Source organism: Peromyscus eremicus, chromosome 5, assembly GCF_949786415.1.
Source record: "Peromyscus eremicus chromosome 5, PerEre_H2_v1, whole genome shotgun sequence".
Classification (NCBI taxonomy): Eukaryota; Metazoa; Chordata; class Mammalia; order Rodentia; family Cricetidae; genus Peromyscus; species Peromyscus eremicus.
Genome location: NC_081420.1, coordinates 5570811 through 5591841, shown reverse-complemented (window position 1 = coordinate 5591841; position 21031 = coordinate 5570811). Strand labels below are relative to the sequence as shown.

Genomic DNA, 21031 nt, shown 5'->3' with positions numbered 1-21031 from the left:
TTTTTCTAACTAGGTTCAAGGTTTTGTTCAAAAAAGTTTATAAAGAAAAGGAGGAATTATGAGTGAATTAAGGTTGAATGTATGTTTGCAGAAATTATGTTAACCTATTGATATTAATGCACCCTGGTTTGAAGTTAAGGAAATATTTAAGCTTGTGTAAACATCAGAAGTTTTTCCTATGTTCTCTTAGCAAGAAAATTCAAATGATTCTATTAAGAGTTAAAGTTGTAAGACTGAGAAAATTGTTAACTATATATAGCACCATTTATGTTAATTCAAATGGTTCTGTTAAGAGTTTGCTTTGAGTTGTAAGATTGGGAGAATTGTGACTATGTATAGCAATATTTATTTTAACCTGTTAATGGTAATGATGAAGCTTCTTTAAGTTTGCAATTGCATTAAGTTTTTGGTTTAGAAAGGGCTTGAGGCAGCTAAGACTGCTGTAGTCACCTTGAACCTAATCCAAAAAAGAAATGCCATCTTTATCATCCTCTACTCCCATACTGGGAAGTGTAACAGCTATGGAGATTGCTGAATAATGAGTTATTTTTTATATATTAAGAAAGGGGGACCTGTGGGAGACGGTTTTTTCAGGTTCCTCATGGCTTTACTCAGCAGGTCCTCATAGAGAGGAGGATTGGACCATGGGCCTGAGTGCAGGTGTCTGAGTTGGTCTGCACTTGGCTGTGCTGGGAAGTGGGGAGGGGTGTCTTTTGCGTCTCTATAGATACCCTGGGGCAGAGACAGTTGGGCTCCTTGGAATAGGTTTCAGGCCCTCTCGAGGCTATCCTTTATTTTCTATCTGTTTATCTCAACAATCTAGATGCTTCTATCTAATATTTCCTGCTGCTCACACTCAAGAAAACTCTAGGGAACTGTGGAATTGGTGGGTAAACGCCCTGCAGGGTCATGACTGTAAGTAACTTCAGCTCCACAGGATTCGACACTTCTGACCTCCACAGGTATTTGTGCTTATGTTTACATACCCAAATACAGACACTAGGGTTTAAAAAAAATCCTATTAGTATTTTTGCTACATAAATTTTCATTTTTTAAAACTTTAATTAAAATATAATTACATATTCCTCCCCTTCCCCTTCCTCACTTCAACCTCTTCCATGCCCCTGCCACTGCCTCTCAAATTCATGGTTTCTTTTTCTTTATTACTGTTTTTATACACACACGTACACACACGCACACACACACACACACATTATATAACTGTTTTTAATATTGCTGTTTGATGCATAAAAAATTCTACCAATTCCTTCTAAAACATTACTAGGACACTAATTAGGCTTCAAGGCATGATGGATCACTATAGAATGCCAAGTGGACAGACTCCTGGCAGACTGCTTATAGTACACTTCAGGGTAATCAGTAGTACAGCACAGATCAGAGCAAGTCTGGATTTAAACTTCTGTTCTGAAGAGTTTATGTCTCCAGCCAGAACTGGTTGGTAGAAACCTTTTCTGTTTTTGTTTTTAGATAGGGGCTCATTAAGCAATCCAGGGTTACTTTAAACTCTTAACCCTCCTCAAGGAGCCTGAGTGCTGAGACTTCAGATGTACTAGTACACCCATGTTTTCAAAAATTAAGGAAAGCCATGTGTGGTGGCACACGCCTTTAATCCCAGTACTCCGGAGGCAGAAAGCAGGTGGACCTCTGAGTTCGAGGCCAGCCTGGTCTATAGAGTGAGTTCCAGGCAGCCAGGGATACACAGAGAAACCCTGTCTCAAAAAACCAAAAATAAAAAAATTACAGAGTAACTATCTTGAAAAGACAGAGGCTGAAGGAAAACATGTAAGTAGCCCCACCAGCACGGAGAGCTCTGGACCTACTGGCCCCGAGTGCCTGGTGCTTCTAACTGACCACGGAGAAGACCACCACCATGTCTGCACAGTCTGAGAAAGACACCTACCTCCATTTCCCAGATGGGACTTCTGGGCTTCATCCTGAGGATCACTTAATTCAACAAGAGAGCAAGCAGAGCCTGGCTTTTTGACCCATGAGTGACTTCTAGATCTAAAAGAGAACATTGTAAAAGATTAGGATTAAAGGCAACTTCCTTGTTAGCATATCCTAGGCTCTCAAATTATATCCTCCAAAAGGTAACAGAACGTTTTAAAAAGGTAATTGTACGGAACAGGCACATTTTACTAGTATTCTTTAAAATACAGAGATTACCCCATTTTGGATCCACCGTTTGCAGCCATTGTATCAGAATACAGAAATAAAAAAAAAAATCTCTGAATGCTTAAGTCTAGTGGCTCAGAGGTTAAGAGCCCTTGTTGCTCTTGCAGAGGATCCAGGCTCAATAAGTAGCACCCACACAGCTGCTAACAACCATTAGTAACTCCAGTCCAGGGAATCTGAAGCCCTCTTCTGGCCTCCTTGGGTACCAGGCAGGTGGTATAAAGACAGACATACAGGCAAAATACTCATACACATAAAACAATAAAGTAAATAAATTTAAAAAAATTAAAAGGCACATGCCTTTAATCCTAGCACTCGGGAGGCAGAGCCAGGCGGATCTCCGTGAGTTTGAGGCCAGCCTGGGCTACAGAGTGAGTTCCAAGAAGGGCACAAAGCTACACAGACAAACCCTGTCTAGAAAAACTGAAAAAACTAAAAAAACTAAAAAAAAAAAAAAAAAAAAATTAAAAAATTACTTCTATTCAAACACTATTTTCTTACTAAATAAGATTTAGCAGAAACTACCCACTGCTTTACTAAATGAAAAAGATACTACAATGAATGAAACCATCAACAATTATAACAATGGTCACTAAAGGGGTCTCTAGACAACATACCTAGTTCTAGGTTTATCTTGGCACTCTGACTCTTCATCATCACTGTTGTCAGAAAACTGGCAGTGGACAACCTCGTCTTGTTCTTCTAAGTGACCCATGAGCATCTGGCTTCGAGTCCGGAACCCAGCGAATACTTGATCCAGAGAGTATATAGGAGGACTGGAGTAGACCTTGCAAGTGACCCCACCCAACAACAAAAGAGGTGATTCTTTAAGCCAACTTTTATTCTAGGACTCAAAATGTTTTTGAGGGAATATAGGTAAGTACTCTTAGGTAGCCAGTCACTGAAAATATGCTCTCTGCAAACATCAAAGTTAATTCTACAATACTATTATGCTTCACAGACACAAATTTCTTTCAGATACTATAAAGTTCTATTTTCAGTGATGGTTTTATGGAGAATAGTATTCAAAAATAAAGCAAATGATAAAATCCCTGCTGTCTGGCATAGCTCATGCTCCCCAGCAAAAGTGTTCATAACCCAAGTGTCCCAGTTCAAAGCTCTTGGGGAAGTGTGGGGCTGCCACAGGATGCACAGCTCCTGCACCCCAATTCCAACACAGGGCAAATCTCACATCAATGCACTCTCCCTGCTATGATAACATTTCAAACCTGAAAACCAGAACAGTCATAAATCCTTGATACATGCAGAGGATAGAAATCACTGAATTAATGCTCCAAATCATACATTTAATGTACATCACACAATAAACAAATTTTATGGGCCAACTAGGAATCTTCACTATTATGTTTCTACTGTAAACATACTCTAAGTGCTCAAAAACTGATCCTGGAAACAATGGTGGAGCAGAAACTGCTTTTATACTTTTGCTCTAGATTCTATTTCCAAATGTTTCCTCGTGCATCACTTCTCAATAACTAAACAACAGGGTGACTTCAAATAATAAATTAATTTAAAAATTCAATTAGCTGACAGTAGAGCCCTCATGCATCTCATTCCAAAAGTGTGTACTTGGCACTGGTTCTCTTACATCTGATTTTTGCGTTCCTGTGGTTGGTCACCTGGTAAGACTGTCAACAAGGAGGTGGACAGGGAGTAAAGTGTTCTAAGTGGCCACCTCCCAGTTCCAAGGATTGAGGCACGTGAGAGGGTACCTTGGCCCTTCCCTATGGTTCCCTTCTCTCTGTTTTGCAGCCACTGAGGCAATAAAGCTTTCCTATCACATGCTCCTTAGTCCATGATATCCTGCCTCACAATGGGCCTGGAAACAGGAAGCCAAGCAATCAAGGACTAAAGCCCTGGAACCTGTAAGCCCAAATAAAGCTTCCCCATATGAAGTTGCTTTTCTTAGATATTTGGTCACAGTGATTCAGAAGCCTAATATTCTTCTATAATAGTCCATGGAAATTAGCCATATTTGACCATAGAGAAGTCAGCAGCTTCCCAAAGCAAAACTGAAATTAATAATTACAATGGTTTAAAATACGAAGCCCTAGCACTTAAACCTGAAAAGCTACAGATAAGATAACATTTGTCGCCGGGTGGTGGTGGCACATGCCTTTAATCCCAGCACTCGGGAGGCAGAGCCAGGCGGATCTCTGTGAGTTCGAGGCCAGCCTGGGCTACCAAGTGAGTTCCAGGAAAGGCACAAAGCTACACAGAGAAAGCCTGTCTCGAAAAACCAAAACCAAAAAAAAAAGATAACATTTGTCTTACCGATCCTGAAGCACCCAAGCCTAGGACATAACAGAGTTACTGTGGATACAGCGTGAGGATACAGTGGGGCAGTGCTATGCTGGGCATGGTCACCCGAGCCTGGGACATAACAGATACCATGGGTGTGTGGTGAGGATGCAATGCAGCAGCAGCGTCAGAGTCACACTCTTACAAAATCTGTACACTCCCCTGGGGTCCCCACGTTTCCCTAAGGAACCTGAGATCACTTAGGTTTAGTCACATCTAACACAAAGTCCATCCCCTATGCACACCTTGCTACTTCACTTATTTCTTCTCCTACTGATTAACTTACTATACAGATCTCAAATAAGTCATTTCCATTCCTGAAATTAGTAAGTAGAAACAAAAACTCAATCAGATAATTAGATCTCCACAGTAAATTTTTTTGTGTTTTATTCAAGATAAATCTACACTGGGGCTGGGGCTGGAGAGATGCTCAGTGGTTAAGAGCACTGGCTGTTCTTGCATAGGACCCAGATTTGGCTCTCAGCACCTGCATGGCAGCTCACAACCAGCTCCACAACTCCAGTTCAAGGGGATCTGACGTCCTCTTCCAGCCCATGAGCACCAGGCAAGCATATGATGCACATACCCATACACATAAGATAAAATTTAAAAAGATAATTAATCTACATGGACATATATTTGCTACCTACATCTTTACAAATAAAAATTAAAACTAAGTTTCATGTGATGTTTACGCCATCTTGACTGTCAACTTGATAATGCCAAATGATACAAAAGTTTAACTTTGAAAACAAAGATGGATAAATTAGATCAAACAAACAAGCAAAAACCACTGCCTAGCCTCGTTCCACTGTGAGAAGTTACAGGGACAATATCATGACACCATCAACCTTAACCGTGTCTGAAAATACAGCAGCAGATGCAGCTGTCACTTTCACTCAGCATTCCCCCTAAACCTCTTACATAGGCATCCTCTTATTTACTAACTTTTGTCTTTAAAAATGTTTAAAAGAAAATACACATACAGAGTGTCCATGAAACCAAAAGAAAAAAAACTCCCAAGACTTTACAAACACTCTGATATTATAAATAACTTTAAGATCTCAGCAGGAGCCGGGCAGCAGCAGTGGTGCACACCTTTAATCCCAGCACTTAGGAAGCAGAGCCAGGCAGATATCTGTGAGTTCGAGGCCAGCCTGGTCTACAGAGCGAGATCCAGGACAGGCACCAAAACTACACAGAGAAACCCTGTCTCAAAAATACAAAAAAAAAAAAAAAAAAAAAAAAAAAAAAAAGCAGGGTTGATGCTAACACCTGACTCACCTGCTTGGAATCCTGCCTTGCTGGGATGTAAACATGATGTCCCCCATGACTATCACATGGTACCGTGTGAGGTCTCTTTTCAGAGATCCTGGCATCAGGCCCATCTCCACAATTTTCCTTAACTGAAGACGTCACTGACAGGTTAAATTTTGCTAGTTCTTCACTCAGCTGATCCACAAGAAGTTGCTGTTCTATTATCTTTTCATTCTTTTCAGAAGAGAGATAATTGAGAAACAGAGAACCTTAGTATACATGGAATCATGAATAAGAAATAAGTTACACTGGCCAAAATTACAACTGCCTAAATGGCACCTCACCACTTCCCTCTGGTATCCATCAGTAACTGTACTACTCTAAGAGTTGAGAATGTTTTCTTCTTCAGTGCTGACATCAAACCCAAGGCCTTGTGCACACTAGGCAAGAGCCCTACCATTGAGCTGCATCCCTAACCCATAGAAACCTACTGAATAGTAAGCAAAAATAGGCAAAAAAGAAAATACTCCAGAATAATAATGTTCCATTAACTGTAATTGGATAATCTGACACTGTGATTCTAACTGTCTACTTAATTAGCTATTTTTATAAAAGTTTGAACTTTCTGGCTGAAATATAAGATGTTCTAGACAAAGCTGAGAAGCAGAAAATGTATTACACATAGGAGATTACAGCTAAGGAGACAGAAAATGGTAAATTTAGCAAGTGAAACTCTATGTGACAAAGGAAGCCCAACGCACACACAGACAGGAGACAGTGAACCAACAGTCCTGGGACAGAGCGGATTTGGAACTTAAAGGCAGAATAGATATGACATGAGTGTGTGTGTCTCTGGTCTGTGGACAGTTTGGGTTTGAAGCATGGCCAATGCAGAAAGCTCTAACTTCAGTATTTGTCTCACAAGCACAGAAAGTGCACCAGAGGTGCCACCTATCTTTAGTCCCTGTATTCTGCAGGCAGAGAGGTAGCTGGATCTCTGTGAGTGTGAGGCCAGCCTAGTCTACACAGCAAATTTCAGGTCAGCCATAGCTACATGAGACCCTGTCTTAAAAATAACAACAAAAACAGAGAAAGTATGTAAACAAAAACTTATCAGACAAGGCTGGGGATGTGGCTTAGTGATAGAACTTCCCCCAGCACATACAAAGCCCTGGATTTAATCCCAGTGCCACATAAAGTGGGCACAGTAGCTCATGCCTATAATCCCAACACCTGGGAGGGGGAAACACAAGTCATCCTTGACTATGTAATGAGTGTGAGGCCAGTCCAGGCTACATGAGACCCAGTCTCAAACAACCAAAGCAAGTGATTGCTAGGTGTGGTGGGACCTGCAATCTGAGAAAGAGAAAGGACCAGGATCACAAGTTCGAAGCCAGCCTCACACTATGTGATCTGATCTCAAAAGCCAAAGAAATAGATAAACAAAAAAAAAAAATGTCATTCATCTTAACTTCACATATATTATGAAGTTTAATTAGGGAGAAAACACCTAAGATTTTGAGTTGATACAGAATAATAAAATACAATCTTATTTTTAAATTACCTTGTAGGATCATTGAACTATACAATATTAGGGCTGGGAGTGGTGGCTCATGCCTTTAATCCCAACACTTGAAAGGCAGAGGCAGGTAGATTTCTGTGAGTTGGAGACCAGCCTGGTCTACACAGCAAGTTTCAGGTTAGCCAGGGCTACAGAATGAGATTCTGTCTCAAAAACAAACAATGAAAGGACTGGAGATAGCTGGATCTGGTGGTGTAGGAAACAGACAGGAAGACTGATTCTAATTGCAATGCCTTTCTGGGCTATAAATGAGTTCAAGATCAACCTTGATGATATAATAAAGTCACGGCTCAAAATAAAAGGTAAGGGGATAGAGAGATGGCTCAGCAGTTAAGAGCAGTGACTATTCTTCAGAGGACCCAAGTTCCATCCCCAGTGCCCAGATGGCAGCTTACAACAGTCTATAACTGTATTCTCCTGGGGTCTGATGCCCTCTTCTGGTATGCAGACATACATGGAACAAAACACCTATACACATAAAATACATAATTTAATAAAATAAAAAGAATATTGAGGAATATAGCTCAGTAGTAAAGTGTTTATTTAGCATGCATGAGGCTTTAGGTTCAGTTTCCAGTAACACGCATGCAATACACACATTCTCTCTCTCCTCTCTCTCTCTCTCTCTCTCTCTCTCTCTCTCTCTCTCTCTCTCTCTCTCTCTCTCTCTCTCACACACACACACACACACACACACACACACACAGAGAGAGAGAGAGAGAGAGAGAGAGAGAGAGAGAGAGAGAGAGAGAGAGAGAGAGAGGAAAGGGAAGGGAAGGAGAGATGAACAGAGGAAGCTGGGGATTCATGCACAAATGTACAGAGTGCTTGCCTAGCATTCATAAGGCCCTGTGTCAGGTTGCTAACATCACTTGTCATCATCAAGAAAGTGAAAACTAAAACTACTTTGAGATAGCAGCTTACCCTAAGTCACCATGGCTACCAAAAAACCAAAAGTGATGGTAAGACAGTTAAAAGTTAAGGATGTTTGTTGCCAATCCTAATGACTCAAGTTTGATCCCCAGGACACACATGGTGGAAGGAAAAAAACAACTCCAGTAAGTTATCCTCTGACCTCCAGAAGTACACACATATACACTGGGGGGAGGGGGTAAATAAATGTAAAAGAAAATAAAAGGACAGCAAATGGTGGCAAGAATGTGGGGAGAAGGGCAACTCTTACTGTTGGGAGCATCAGGGTGGAGGTATCTAAGGTTACAGTAGAACTCCCATATGGCCCAGCTCTACCTCTCCTGGGTGTTTATCAAGAAAAATCTATACTATAGGACAGAGATACTTACATATCCAGGTTCACTGTGGCTCTGTTCACAATACCTAGGAAAAAGAATCATCCTACACTCCCATTAACTAATGAATGGATAATAAAATGTGATGCATATACACAACTGGCTGAAAGGAAAAGTGAGCTTTTTCAGGAAAATGGATGCAATTGGAAAAGACTATGAATCAGGTAACCCAGGCCCAGTAACACAAATTCCAGACATTCTTATATGTGGATCCTAACTTCAAAACCTTCAGAGTCAATATGTTCCAGCTGGAACGAATACTTGCACAGGCCAGGTAGCAAGAAAGATCCATTAGAGGTGAACAAGAAGGTAAGTTCTTCATGGGAATGGGAAGAGCAAAAACATCTGCTATAAAGTAGAGGGCGGAATATTAGGGGCTGAAAGATTGAAACAGGGATGAGGGTACAGAGATGGGGAAAAGGGAAGGTTGGAGAAAGGGTCAACCAAAGTAAGGATGTATGGAAACCTACTGTATAAACTAACTAAAAATGGAATCTAAGAAGCTTGAATGGAGGAAGTGCCATGCAGAGGTGAAGCTGTTGCCCCCAGAGGCCATGGATCTTTAAGTAAATATCCTTGTGCAATACTGGACTCCTTGCTGTGAGCCCTCTGAGGGCTCTCCATGATACAGCTCATTGCTGCTGTTCTTGGTTACTCACCAAAACTAAATGAAGAACCTAAAGCTGAAGGCACCACACTTTGGTTGCAAAACAGAGAAATCAAGCTGAACTGAACCGGAAGCTTCACCCCTGTGGCCTAGTTCTCACAGTGCAACAAGGCACTGTGCATACTGCTAGGAGAGAAAAGCAACACTATCTTTCCCGGCTGTGAACCATTTGTGCTACAGGCTGACTTTCCAGGCAGGCATGTTTTGGTGTTAACCAGTTGCTTCACTATTGGATTTGAGACCCATTATACAGGAAGAGATCCGTACTTAGTATTGTAAACTTGGTCAACAGCCTATGGCTGGGGAGGTTAATGGGCTTGGGAGAGAATATACTATTGATGCTCTGCTAAATGGACAATACTATCTTCTAAATATTAGCTTCTTTTTTCAGAAGATGACAGTCAATGCAGAGGCTCACAACTGGCAAAGTGAATTAGTGATTGCTGAGCTCTCAGCCCTAAACATCACATCTTTATCATTCCCTCCAAGGCTCAGGAAACATCACAGATGAGGGATTAGAAAGATTACAAGAGCCAGAGAATGGAGAGGAGGAACACTATGAAATATATTCTGAACCCTATGTCATGTTAAAGCCACAAACACAACAGAGAGAGAGAGAGAGAGAGAGAGAGAGAGAGAGAGGAGGCTAGTTGTGAGGAAGAGTGGGAAAGGAGTAAGAGAGTGATGAACATTGAATATTATCACAATACATTCTATACCTATACAAAATTGTAAAAAAAATTTAAATAAAAAAATTTTTAAAGGAGAAAAGAAGATCAAATTAGTCCTGTTTGTAGATAATGTGATCTTTTTAAGATTTATATGCCTATATGTGTACCCGCATGAGTTTAGGTACTGTGCATGCAGGTGCCTGTGGAGGCTAGAAGGTGTCAGATCTCCTGGAACTGGAATTACAGGCAGTTGTGAGCTCCCTGACGTGGGTGCTGGGAACCAACCCAGATCTTCTGCAAGAGTAGTAAGCACTCTTAACTAATGTGCCATCTTTCCTCCTCCAATATGATCTTATTTTTATATTTTTGGTTGTGAGCCTAGCCTCTAATGGCTGAGCCATTTCTACAGCCCTTTGATCTTATTTAAAACAAACAAACAAACAAACAAACAATACGCGACAAAAAAAACTTGTTAAAATGATAATGAACTCATCAGGGTTAGCAGAATGCAAATCAACTTATAAAAACTAGTAGAGCTTTTAAATACTAATAATAAAATTCCTGAAAAAGGAAATCAATTCATAGTTAAATATTAAGTATTACCAAAAAGTGAATAACCTCTACAATGAAAATTAAAGACCCTAATGAAAGAACATAAAGGGGAAACCCATGATAGAATGACCTTCCATGTTCGTGGACTGGAAGAAATAACAGTTAAATTAATACTCCACAGTACCCAAAGCAGTCTATAGCGTCAATGTAGTTCCTATCCCAACAGCAGTGATATTCTTCATAGAGGTATAAGAAATACTACTAAAATCTGTACAGGACTACAAAGACTGTATAACCAAAGTAATTCTGAGCACAGGGACAAAGTTGGGGACATTAAAAAACATTAACTTCAATCCAAACAGCATGATACATGCAAAAAAACACAGAACATATGTTTATTTAAACCATGGGGTGTGTTAAGATACACAGAACAATGAAACAGAGTCCTTACAGACAGAGTGTTTACAGCCAATTGATTTTTGATAAAGACAGTGTGCTGGCTAGCCTTATGTCAACTTGACACAAGCTAAAGTTATCTTTTAGGAGGGAAACTCAATTGAGAAAACACCCTATAAGACCCAGCTATAGGTAATTTTCTTAATTAGTGACTAATGCCAGTCAGGTGGTGGTGGCACACACCTTTAATCCCAGCACTTAGGAGGCAGAGGCAGTTTGAGGCCAGCCTGGTCTACAGAGTGAGTTGCAGGACAGTCAGGCTACACAGAGAAACCTTGCCTTGAAAAACAAAAAGAAAAGCAAAAAATAAACAAACAAAAAAATCAGTGATTGATGGAGGAGGGCCCAGCCCATTGCGGGTGGTGCCATCTCTGGGCTGGTGGTCCTGGGTTCTATAAGAAAGCAGTCTGAGAAAGCCATGAGGAGCAAGACTGTAAGAAGCCCTCTTCCATGGCCTGTTGCAGGATATCTGATCACACTGTAAACCCAAAGACTGCTGTCAAAACCTGCTTCTAGTTTTGGTGTGGCTCAACCTTAGCATACACCTTACCTTTAATCCAAGAGCTTTCTGCTTGAATATTGTAAACAGAATTAAATAAAGTCAACCATAGGTCAAGAGGTGGAGCAAGCAACCAGTTGACAGGAAGTGAACACAGGATGATTAAGAAAAAAAACCATAGAGAGTAAAGGGGAGTCAGGAGGACAGAGAGAGAGAGATACAGGAAATAGAAGGGAGGGACATTGAGTTTAAGGAGACTTGGTTGAGAAAGTAGGAGAGAGTGTGGTGGTATTGTGTACCCCAAAATATTGTACACCCTAATAAACTTATCTGGGGTCAGAGACAGAACAGCCACTAGATACAAAGGCTAGAAAATGGTGGCACTCACACCTTTAATCCTAGCACTCCAGAGGTAGAAATCCCTCTGGATCTCTGTGAGTTCAAGGCCACATTGGAAACGGCCAGGCATGGTGACACACGCCTTTAATCCCAGAAAAACCGAGCCTTTAATCCCAGGGAGTGGTGGTAGAAAGCAGAAAGATATATAAGGCGTGAGGACCAGAAACTAGAAGCATTTGGCTTGGTTAAGCTTTCAGGCTTTCGAGCAGCAGTTCAGCTGAGATTCATTCGGGATGAGGACTCAGAGGCATCCAGTCTGAGGAAACAGAATCAGCTGAGGATCCGGCGAGGTGAAGTAGCTGTGGCTTGTTCTGCATCTGATCTACCAGCATTCACCCCAATAACTGGCCTCAGGTTTGATTTTATTAATAAGAACTGTTAAGATTCCTGCTACAAGAGAGGAGATGTTTCTGGGGCATAAGCTGAGGAGGAAGGTCAGCTGGGTGCTTTCTCTGCCTCTCTGAGCATCTGGTTCCCAAGTCTTTATTGGTAAACTCAAACAACTGAGAATTTGTTTAAAAAGAACAATGGCCTCTGCATCAGCTCCTGCCTCCAGGTTCCTGCCGTTTGAGTTCCTGTCCCAACTGCCTTTGGTGATGAACAATCTAGAAGTGTTAAGACAAATAAACCCTTTCCTCTCCAATTTTCTTTTTGGTCATAATGTTTTGTCACAGAAATAGAAACTTTAAGACAGAAGTTGGTACCTGGAGTGGGGTATTGCTGTGACAGACCTGACCATGTTTTTTGGGGGATTGTGGAAGGACTTTGGAACTTTGAGCTAGAAAAGCCATTGAGTGTTAAGAGCAATGCAGACAATGAAGGCCTGGATTATGAATACTCAGAGGGAAATTTAAATACTCTAGCAAGGCCTTCTATTTGAATTAAGATTCTGTCACTCTGGTCAAGTGGGGCTGAAGAGTCAGCTGTGATTAACAAGAGACCAGCACAAGTGAAATGGAACCTTTACTGGGACAACTGGTGCTAGTTAGCTGGAGCTAATCAGTTGTGATTAAGAAGAGACCAGTGTTTTTGATCTTAGCCATTCTGACAGGTGTAAGATGATATCTCAGAGTCATTTTGATTTGCATTTCCTTGATGACTAAAGATGCTGAACAATTCTTTAAGTGTATTTTGGCCATTTGAGATTCTTCTGTTGAGAATTCTCTGTTCAGATCTGTATCCCATTTTTAATTGGATTATTTGATATTTTGATGTCTAGTTTTTTAAGTTCTTTATGTATTTTGGATATCAGCCCTCTGTTAGATGTGGGGTTGTTAAATATCTTTTCCCATTCTGTAGGCTGCTGTTTTGTATTTTTTTTAAATTTATTATGTATACAGCATATGTGACTGCTGTGGGATGGTCTGTATGTCAAATGCTCTGATTGGTCAATAAACAAAACACTGATTGGCCAGTGGCCAGGCAGGAAGTATAGGCGGGACTAACAGAGAGGAGAACTGAGAGAACAGGAAGGTGGGAGGAGACACTGCCAGCCGCCGCCATGACAAGTAACATGTGAAGACGCTGGTAAGCCACAAGCCACGTGGCAAGGTATAGATTTATAGAAATGGATTAATTTAAGATGTAAGAACTGAGCCATTAGGCCAAACAGTTTAAATAATGTAAGTGTCTGTGTGTTTATTTTATAAGTGGGCTGTCGGACTGCCAGGGTTTGGTGGGATCTGAAGAGAAAACTCTCCAGCTACATGTGACTGCAGGCCAGAAGAGGGGACCACATTTCATACAGATGGTTGTGAGCCACCATGTGGTTGCTGGGAATTGAACTCAGGACCTCTAGAAGAGCAGTCAGTGCTCTTAACCTCTGAGCCATCTCTCCAGCATGTGTTTTGTCTTATTGACAGTGTCCTTAGCCTTACAGAAGCTTTTCAGTTTCAGAAGGTCCCATTTATTAATTGTCTATCTCAGTGTCTGTGCTATTGGTGTTATATTTAGGAAGTAGTCTCCTGTGCCAATACATTCAAAGATAGTTCCCACTTTCTCTTCTATAATGTTCAGTGTAACTGGATTTATGTTAAGGTCTTTGATCCACTTGGACTTAAGTTTTGTGCAGGGCAACAGATATGGATCAATTTGCATTCTTCTACATGTTGACACCCAGTTATGCCATCACCATTTGTTGAAGATGTGTTCCTTTTTCCATTGTACAATTTTGGCTTCTTTGTCAAAAATCAGGTGTTCATAGGTGTGTGGATTTATATTAGGGTCTTCAATTCGATTCCATTGATCCATGTGTCTATTTTTATGCCAATACCAAGCTGTTTTTATTACTATAGCTCTATAGTAGAGCTTGAAAACAATTGTCAGAATGGCTAAGATCAAAAACACTGATGACAGCTTATGCTGGAGAGGATGTAGAGTAAGGGGAACATTCTTCCACTGCTGGTGGGAGTGCAAACTGGTACAGCCACTTTGGAAATCAATATAGCGGTTTCTCAGAAAATGGGAATCAATCTACCTCAAGACCTAGCTATAACAATCTTGGGTATATACCTGAAGGATGCTCAATCATACCACTAGGACACTTGCTCAACTACACAGCAGCATTATTTGTAATAGCCAGAACCTGAAACAACCTAGATGCCCCTCCACCGAAAAATAGATAAAGAAAATGTGGTACATTTATACAATGAAGTGTTACTCAGCTGTAAAAAACAATGACCTCATGAAATTTGCAGGCAAATGGATGGAACTAGAAAAAACAATTCTGAGTGAGGTAACCCAGACAAGAAGACAAACATGGTATATACTCACTCATAAGTGAGTATTAGGAGTAAAGTACAGGATAACCAACCTACAATCCACAGCCCCAAAGAGGCTAGAAAACAAAGAAGGCCCAAAGAGGGACGCATGGATTTCCCTGGGAAGGGGAATAAAAGAGATCTCCTGGGTAAACTGGGGGCAGGGGTGGGGAGGAATGGAGGGATGGGAACTTGAGGGAGTGGGTTGGGCAGGCTTGGTGCAGGAGGCGGTTTGGGGGCCAGATGTTAGGGAGAAACCTGATGCTAGGGAGACTCCCAGGAATCCACAAGGATGACCCCAACTAAGACCCCTAGCAATAGTGGAGAGGGTGCCTGAACTGGCCATCTCCTGTAACCATATTGGTGACTACCCTAATTGTCATCAGACAGCCTTTATCCAGTAATTGATGGAAGCAAATGCCGAGATCCACAGCCAAGTACTGGGCAGAGCTCTGCAAGTCATCCTGAAGAAAGGGAAAAGGGATTGTATGAGCCAGGGGGCAGTCAAGGTCCTGACAGAGGAACCCACAGAGACAGCTGACCTGAGCTCATGGGAACACATGGACTCTGAACAAACAGGGAGTCTACATGGGACCAACCTAGGCCCTCTGCATATATGTGACAGTTGTGTAGCTTGGTCTATTTGTAAGGCTTCTAGCAGTGAGATCAACACCTGTCCCTGATGCTTAACTGGCTTTTTGGAACCTGTTCCCCATTCTGGATTACCTTGTCCAGGCTTTATACAGGCAGAAGAGCTTGGTCCTGCCTCAACTTGATATGCCATGCTATGTTCAAGTCCATGGGAGGCCTGCCCCTTTCTGAATGGAGACAGAGGAAGAATGGGTGGATGGGGAGGGGGGTAGATGGGAGTTAGAGGAGGGGAATGGGAGGTGAGGAGGGAGGGGAAACTGTGGTTGGTATGTAAAATAAAGGAAAAAATGTTAAAAAGAAAAAGTAGAAGAAGAGGATGAGGAGGAAGAGACTAGCATCAATCATCGAGGGGAAATCTTCTGAGAAGTGTTTCCTCAGTCAGCACACAGAAGCTGTGTTCCAAAGGTGGCCAAGGTTGTACCTCATGCTGGAAGCCAAACTTGGGTAATGTTAAGAATCACCCTGGTTTTTAGAATGTTATTATTTGTTATATAATATTTCTGAACATTTATTTTTATTGTGATGATCTGTTGAAGATATGTGTGATTGAATAGATGTTTTAATCCTTGAAAAAAAGAAAGAATCACCCTAGTAGTACTGGTTTTGAAGGAATTAAGGTGTCATGGAAAGCAGCTGAGGCTTAGCACTGTGAGAGGCCAGGAGAGGTCATTGGTGAAGATGCAGCCTCAGCGGCAATTGAAGGCCCAGGATTGAAGGGGTCATGCAGAGAAGTTGAGGCTTGGTACCAGGAAGAAAGCTTATGAGAGGACATTGGTGAAAGTACTTCCCAGTTGCAGCAGAGGACCCCAGAATTTTGGAGATGGCCAGTATCATGGGATGACCACCAAGAACAGCAGCAGTATTGGAGTGGAGCCAACTGAAGCCTAGAAGGTAAGCCATGTGTGCTGCAGAGGACAGACCTGGAGAAGTGACCCAAGTCCCTTGGAGGAACCCAGAAGATTGTGAGTGAATCTAGATATTGGATGCTGAGTTATTTATACTTTTGGAGTTTGGTTTTGCTTTGATTTGATTGTAATTGTGCCCTGGTTCTTTGTTGTAAAAATGTTTGTTTACACTGTAAAGATGTGTCTCTGTCTGAGGTGCCTTTTGATTGGCTTAATAAAGAGCTAAATGGCCAATAGCTAGGCAGGAGAGAATATGCAGGACTTCCAGGGGGGAGAGAAAACTCTGGGAAGAAGAGAGGCAGAGAGATGACATTGAGAATCAGAGCAAGCTGGATGTGCCATACTGAGGAAAGATAAAAGCCACATGGTAGAACATAGATTAATAAAAGCAGGTTAATTAAGTTATAAGAGCTAGCTGGGGGAAAAGCATAAGCTACAGGCCAAGCTTTTGTAATAAGTCTCTGTGTCATTATTTTCGGGCTGGCAGTCCAAAGAAAGTCTGACAAGAAAGCTTGCTACAGTGTTTCCTTCTTGAAATAAGGAAGTAATTTATTTTTTATTTTACTGGAGCCCACAGTTGAGAGGCTTTGAAATTTAAAAGACTTTGGATTTTAAAAGAGATTGGCTATTTTAAAGTGACTGAAATTTCAATGTGTTTGAATTTGTAAAGACTGTGGGATTTTTAAAGTTATGATTTTAATGTGAGATCTTGGGGACAGAATAAGAAGGGAAGGGTTGTGGCTTAATAGTGATGTGTTTGTGTGTCAAGCTGACAAAGTCAGTTGTGCTGGCTAGTCTTATGTCAACTTGACACAAGCTAGAGTTATCTTAAGGAAGGAACCTCAATTGAGAAAATGCCCCGTAAAATTCAGCTGTAGGGCATTTTCTTAATTAGTGATTGATGGGGAATGGCCCAGCCCACTGTGGGTGGTGTCACCTCTAGGCTGGTGGTCCTGGGTTCTATAAGAAAACAGTCTAAGCAAGCCATGATGAACAAGCCAGCAAGCAGCACCACTCTCCATGACCTCTGCATCAGCTCTTGCCTCCAGGTTCCTGCCCTGTTTGAGTTTCTGTCCCAACTTCTTTGATGATGAATGGCAATATGGAAATTTTAAGCCAAATAAACCCTTTTCTCCCCCAATTTTCTATTTGGTCATGCTGTTTTGTCACAGCAACAGAGACCCTGACTTAGATGGTAAAGATACACAGTGGAGAAAAGACAATATTTTCAACAAATTGTGCTTAGGAAATTGGATATTCACACAGAGAATAAAGAGACTGGACGTCAGTCACTTCTATACAAAAAAATCAACTTAAAATGGGTCAAAATGCAAGGCCTGAAACTAATGGGGAAAAAAACCCAGGAAATATTTCAGAACACTATTCTGAGCAAAATATTGTGTTTTGTTTTTGAGTTTGTAGCTAGAGTTTTCCTGCCTGGCCCACAGTCAGGACAAATCTCTATCACCTGCCAGTCCCACAGCCTCAGACCCGACCAAGTAAACACAGAGACTTATACTGGTTATAAACTGTATGGCCATGGAAGGCTTCTTGCTAACTGTTCTTACAGCTTAAATTAATCTATTTCCATTAATCTATACCTTGCCACATGGCCCGTGGCTTACCGGCATCTTCACATGCTGTTTGTCATCATGGCGGCTGACAGTGTCTCTCTGACTCAGCCTTCCACTTCCCAGCTTTATTCTCCTCCTTGTCCCGCCTATACTTCCTGCCTAGCCAATGGCCAATCAGTGTTTTATTTATTGACTAATCAGCAACACATTTGCCATACAGAACATCCCACAGCACTTCCCTTTTTTTTTTTTCAAAAAGGAAGGTTTTAACCTTAACAAAGTAAAATTACATATAATTTGGGAATTTGGGCGTAGCTTCTCTTACTACTTCCTGCTGGAGGGGGGCGCTGTATCTTATGGGGACACAAAGAAAATTTTAGGATTATGGAGTAGTCTGTGAGGGTGTATCGTCTGAGCCAGTCGCCTTGAAACGGTTCTGGATGTTAGATCATCTGGGCCATGGTGTCATCAGAGACCTTTCAGGGGGTCTTGGCTGGTCAAACTTGATGTATCTTAATCTTGAACAAATCCATAGCCTCTGGCTTTCTGTGGGAACAAAAGCAGAGCCTCCTTTCCAAACCAACATATCCTTATATCCAAATTTTGAAGTCAAGGGACCTTTAAAATATACATTTTGGCATAACTCAACAGCTTTTACAATCAAATGTTTTTCTGCAGTTAATAATCCCAAAGACAACACAATCCAGATTCTCTGTGTAATATTCATCTTTACGTGGCTTACTTTTTATATTAATTTTATTGTCTCTTTAAAGACTTTATTTTTTAAAACTATGTATTTGTTTCTATAACTGTATATATCACCTTTTTTGTCTCTTTCAAGCCTATGTATCTTTTACACACATTGTAAACTATTACATCTGAATCTGTCTTATTGTGAATCTATTGCCTTAAATTGCAGCAGCTGTGGCTGCTGGCTCCGCCCACCTCAGCTTCCCAACATGGCCGTGGTACTTTACCACCAGCTCTGGGAGCTATCATGGGTCTATGCTTTTATCCAAGCAGCGTGTAGCCCAGAAACCTCTTTTTTTGTTTTGTACTAGCAAAGGCTAAATCCACCATGCAGCTTAATGTGCCACTTGCAGAGGCTTCATTCCCGCCATACGGCAGTTTGAGCAGCTAGGAACCCGCCAGTAGCTCAAACCTGCAGCTGCCGCTCATTTGAGAGAGACAATTAGGAACTGTTTTTAGCTCCATTTTAGAATCTTTTCTCTCAGTTTTTAGGTGGAAACTCTTGCCACCACGTTGGATGCCATTTGTAGCTAGAGTTTTCCTGCCTGGCAAGAGTTTCCACCTAAAAACTGAGAGAAAAGATTCTAAAACGGAGCTAAAAACAGTTCCTAATTGTCTCTCTCAAATGAGCGGCAGCTGCAGGTTTGAGCTACTGGCAGGTTCCTGGCGTGAATGCTCGACCTGCTGCCGTATGGCGGGAATGAGACCTCTGCAAGTGGCACATTAAGCTGCATGGTGGATTTAGCCTTTACTAGTACAAAACAAAAAAAAAAAAAAAAGAGGATTCTGGGCTATACGCTGTTTGGCTAAAAGCATAGACCCATGATAGCTCCCAGAGCTGGTGGTAAACCACCACCATGTTGGGAAGCTGAGGTGGGCGGAGCCAGCAGCCACAGCTGCTGCAGTTTAAAGCAACAGATTCACAATAAGACAGATTCAGATGTAATAGTTTAAAATGTGTGTAAAAGATACATAGGCTTGAAAGAGACAAAAAAAGGTGATATATACAGTTACAGAAACAAATACATAGTTTTAAAAAATAAAGTCTTTAAAGAGACAGTAAAATTAATATAAAAAATAAGCCACATAAAGATGAATATTACACAAAGAATCTGGATTGTGTTGTCTTTGGGATTTTTAACTGCAGAAAAACATTTGATTGTAAAAGCTGTTGAGTTATGCCAAAATGTATATTTTAAAGATACCTTGACTTCAAAATTTGGATATAAGGATATGTTGCTTTGGAAAAGAGTCTCTTTTGTTTCCACAGAAAGCCAGAGGCTATGGATTTGTTCCAGATTAAGATACATCAGGTTTGACCAGCCAAGACCCCCTGAAAGATCTCCGATGACACCATGGCCCAGATGATCCAACATCCAGAATGGTTTGAAGGCAACTGGCTTAGACAATACACCCTCATGGACTATTCCATAATTCTAAAATTTTCTTTGTTTCCCCATAAGATACAGCGCCCCCCTCCAGCAGGAAGTAGTAAGAGAAGCTATGCCCAAATTCCCAAATTATATGTAATTTTACTTTGTTAAGATTAAAACTTTCCTTTTTGGAAAAAAAAAATAGGGGAAGTGCTGTGGGATGTTCTGTATGGCAAATGTGTTGCTGATTGGTCAATAAAACACTGATTGGCCGCTGGCTAGGCAGGAAGTATAGGCGGGACAAGGAGGAGAATAAAGCTGGGAAGTGGAAGGCTGAGTCAGAGAGACACTGCCAGCCGCCATGATGACAAACAGCATGTGAAGATGCCGGTAAGCCACGAGCCATGTGGCAAGGTATAGATTAATGGAAATGGATTAATTTAAGCTGTAAGAACAGTTAGCAAGAAGCCTTCCACGGCCATACAGTTTATAACCAGTATAAGTCTCTGTGTTTACTTGGTCGGGTCTGAGCGGCTGTGGGACTGGCAGGTGAGAGAGATTTATCCTGACTGTGGGCCAGGCAGGAAAACTTTAGCTACAGACAGGGTCTCACTGTGTAGCCCTGGATGGCCTAGAACTCCCTATGTAGACCAGACTGGCCTCTAACTCACAGAGATCACTTGCATCTGCCTCTTGAGTGCTGAGGTTAAAGGTATGAGCCACCACACTTGGCCATTGGCAAGAAAATTTTAAATATACAGGCATATGTGTGTTATGCATAAGAATTCCAAGATAGAGAATTTGAAGACTTAACTAAAATCAAAGAGCAAATCACTCAGATAGTGTAAGAGGATCCTCATAAATTATAAAAGTTTTAATTTTATGATTACCTTCCAATTGCTTTGGGATTTGAGGAGAGAAGAGAGAGAGGAAAGAGAAAGAGTATATGTTATGAGACTTGACCCATGGTCTTGTATATATGGTGTAAGTTATATATATGTATGTATGTATGCATATAATTATATATATATATATATATATATATATATATGTAAGTTGTTTACCACTGCACCACACCACCAGTCCTGCTTTGCAGTTCTTACTTAATACC

At 41.2% G+C, this 21031-nt stretch overlaps 1 protein-coding gene across 8 annotated transcripts in view; it reads right to left on the bottom strand.

Annotated features, from left to right (window-relative positions):
* Positions 1–21031, bottom strand: part of Kif27 (kinesin family member 27) — a 103530-nt gene that overhangs the window by 64758 nt on the left and 17741 nt on the right. For all 8 annotated transcript variants that reach the window (XM_059262809.1, XM_059262808.1, XM_059262812.1 and 5 more), the window contains 3 exons: positions 5803–6009; positions 2814–2983; positions 1922–2025 (listed from right to left, as the gene is read on the bottom strand). In XM_059262809.1, the coding sequence (XP_059118792.1) occupies positions 1922–2025; positions 2814–2983; positions 5803–6009 (481 nt within the window). The remainder of the gene's footprint in view (positions 1–1921; positions 2026–2813; positions 2984–5802; positions 6010–21031) is intronic.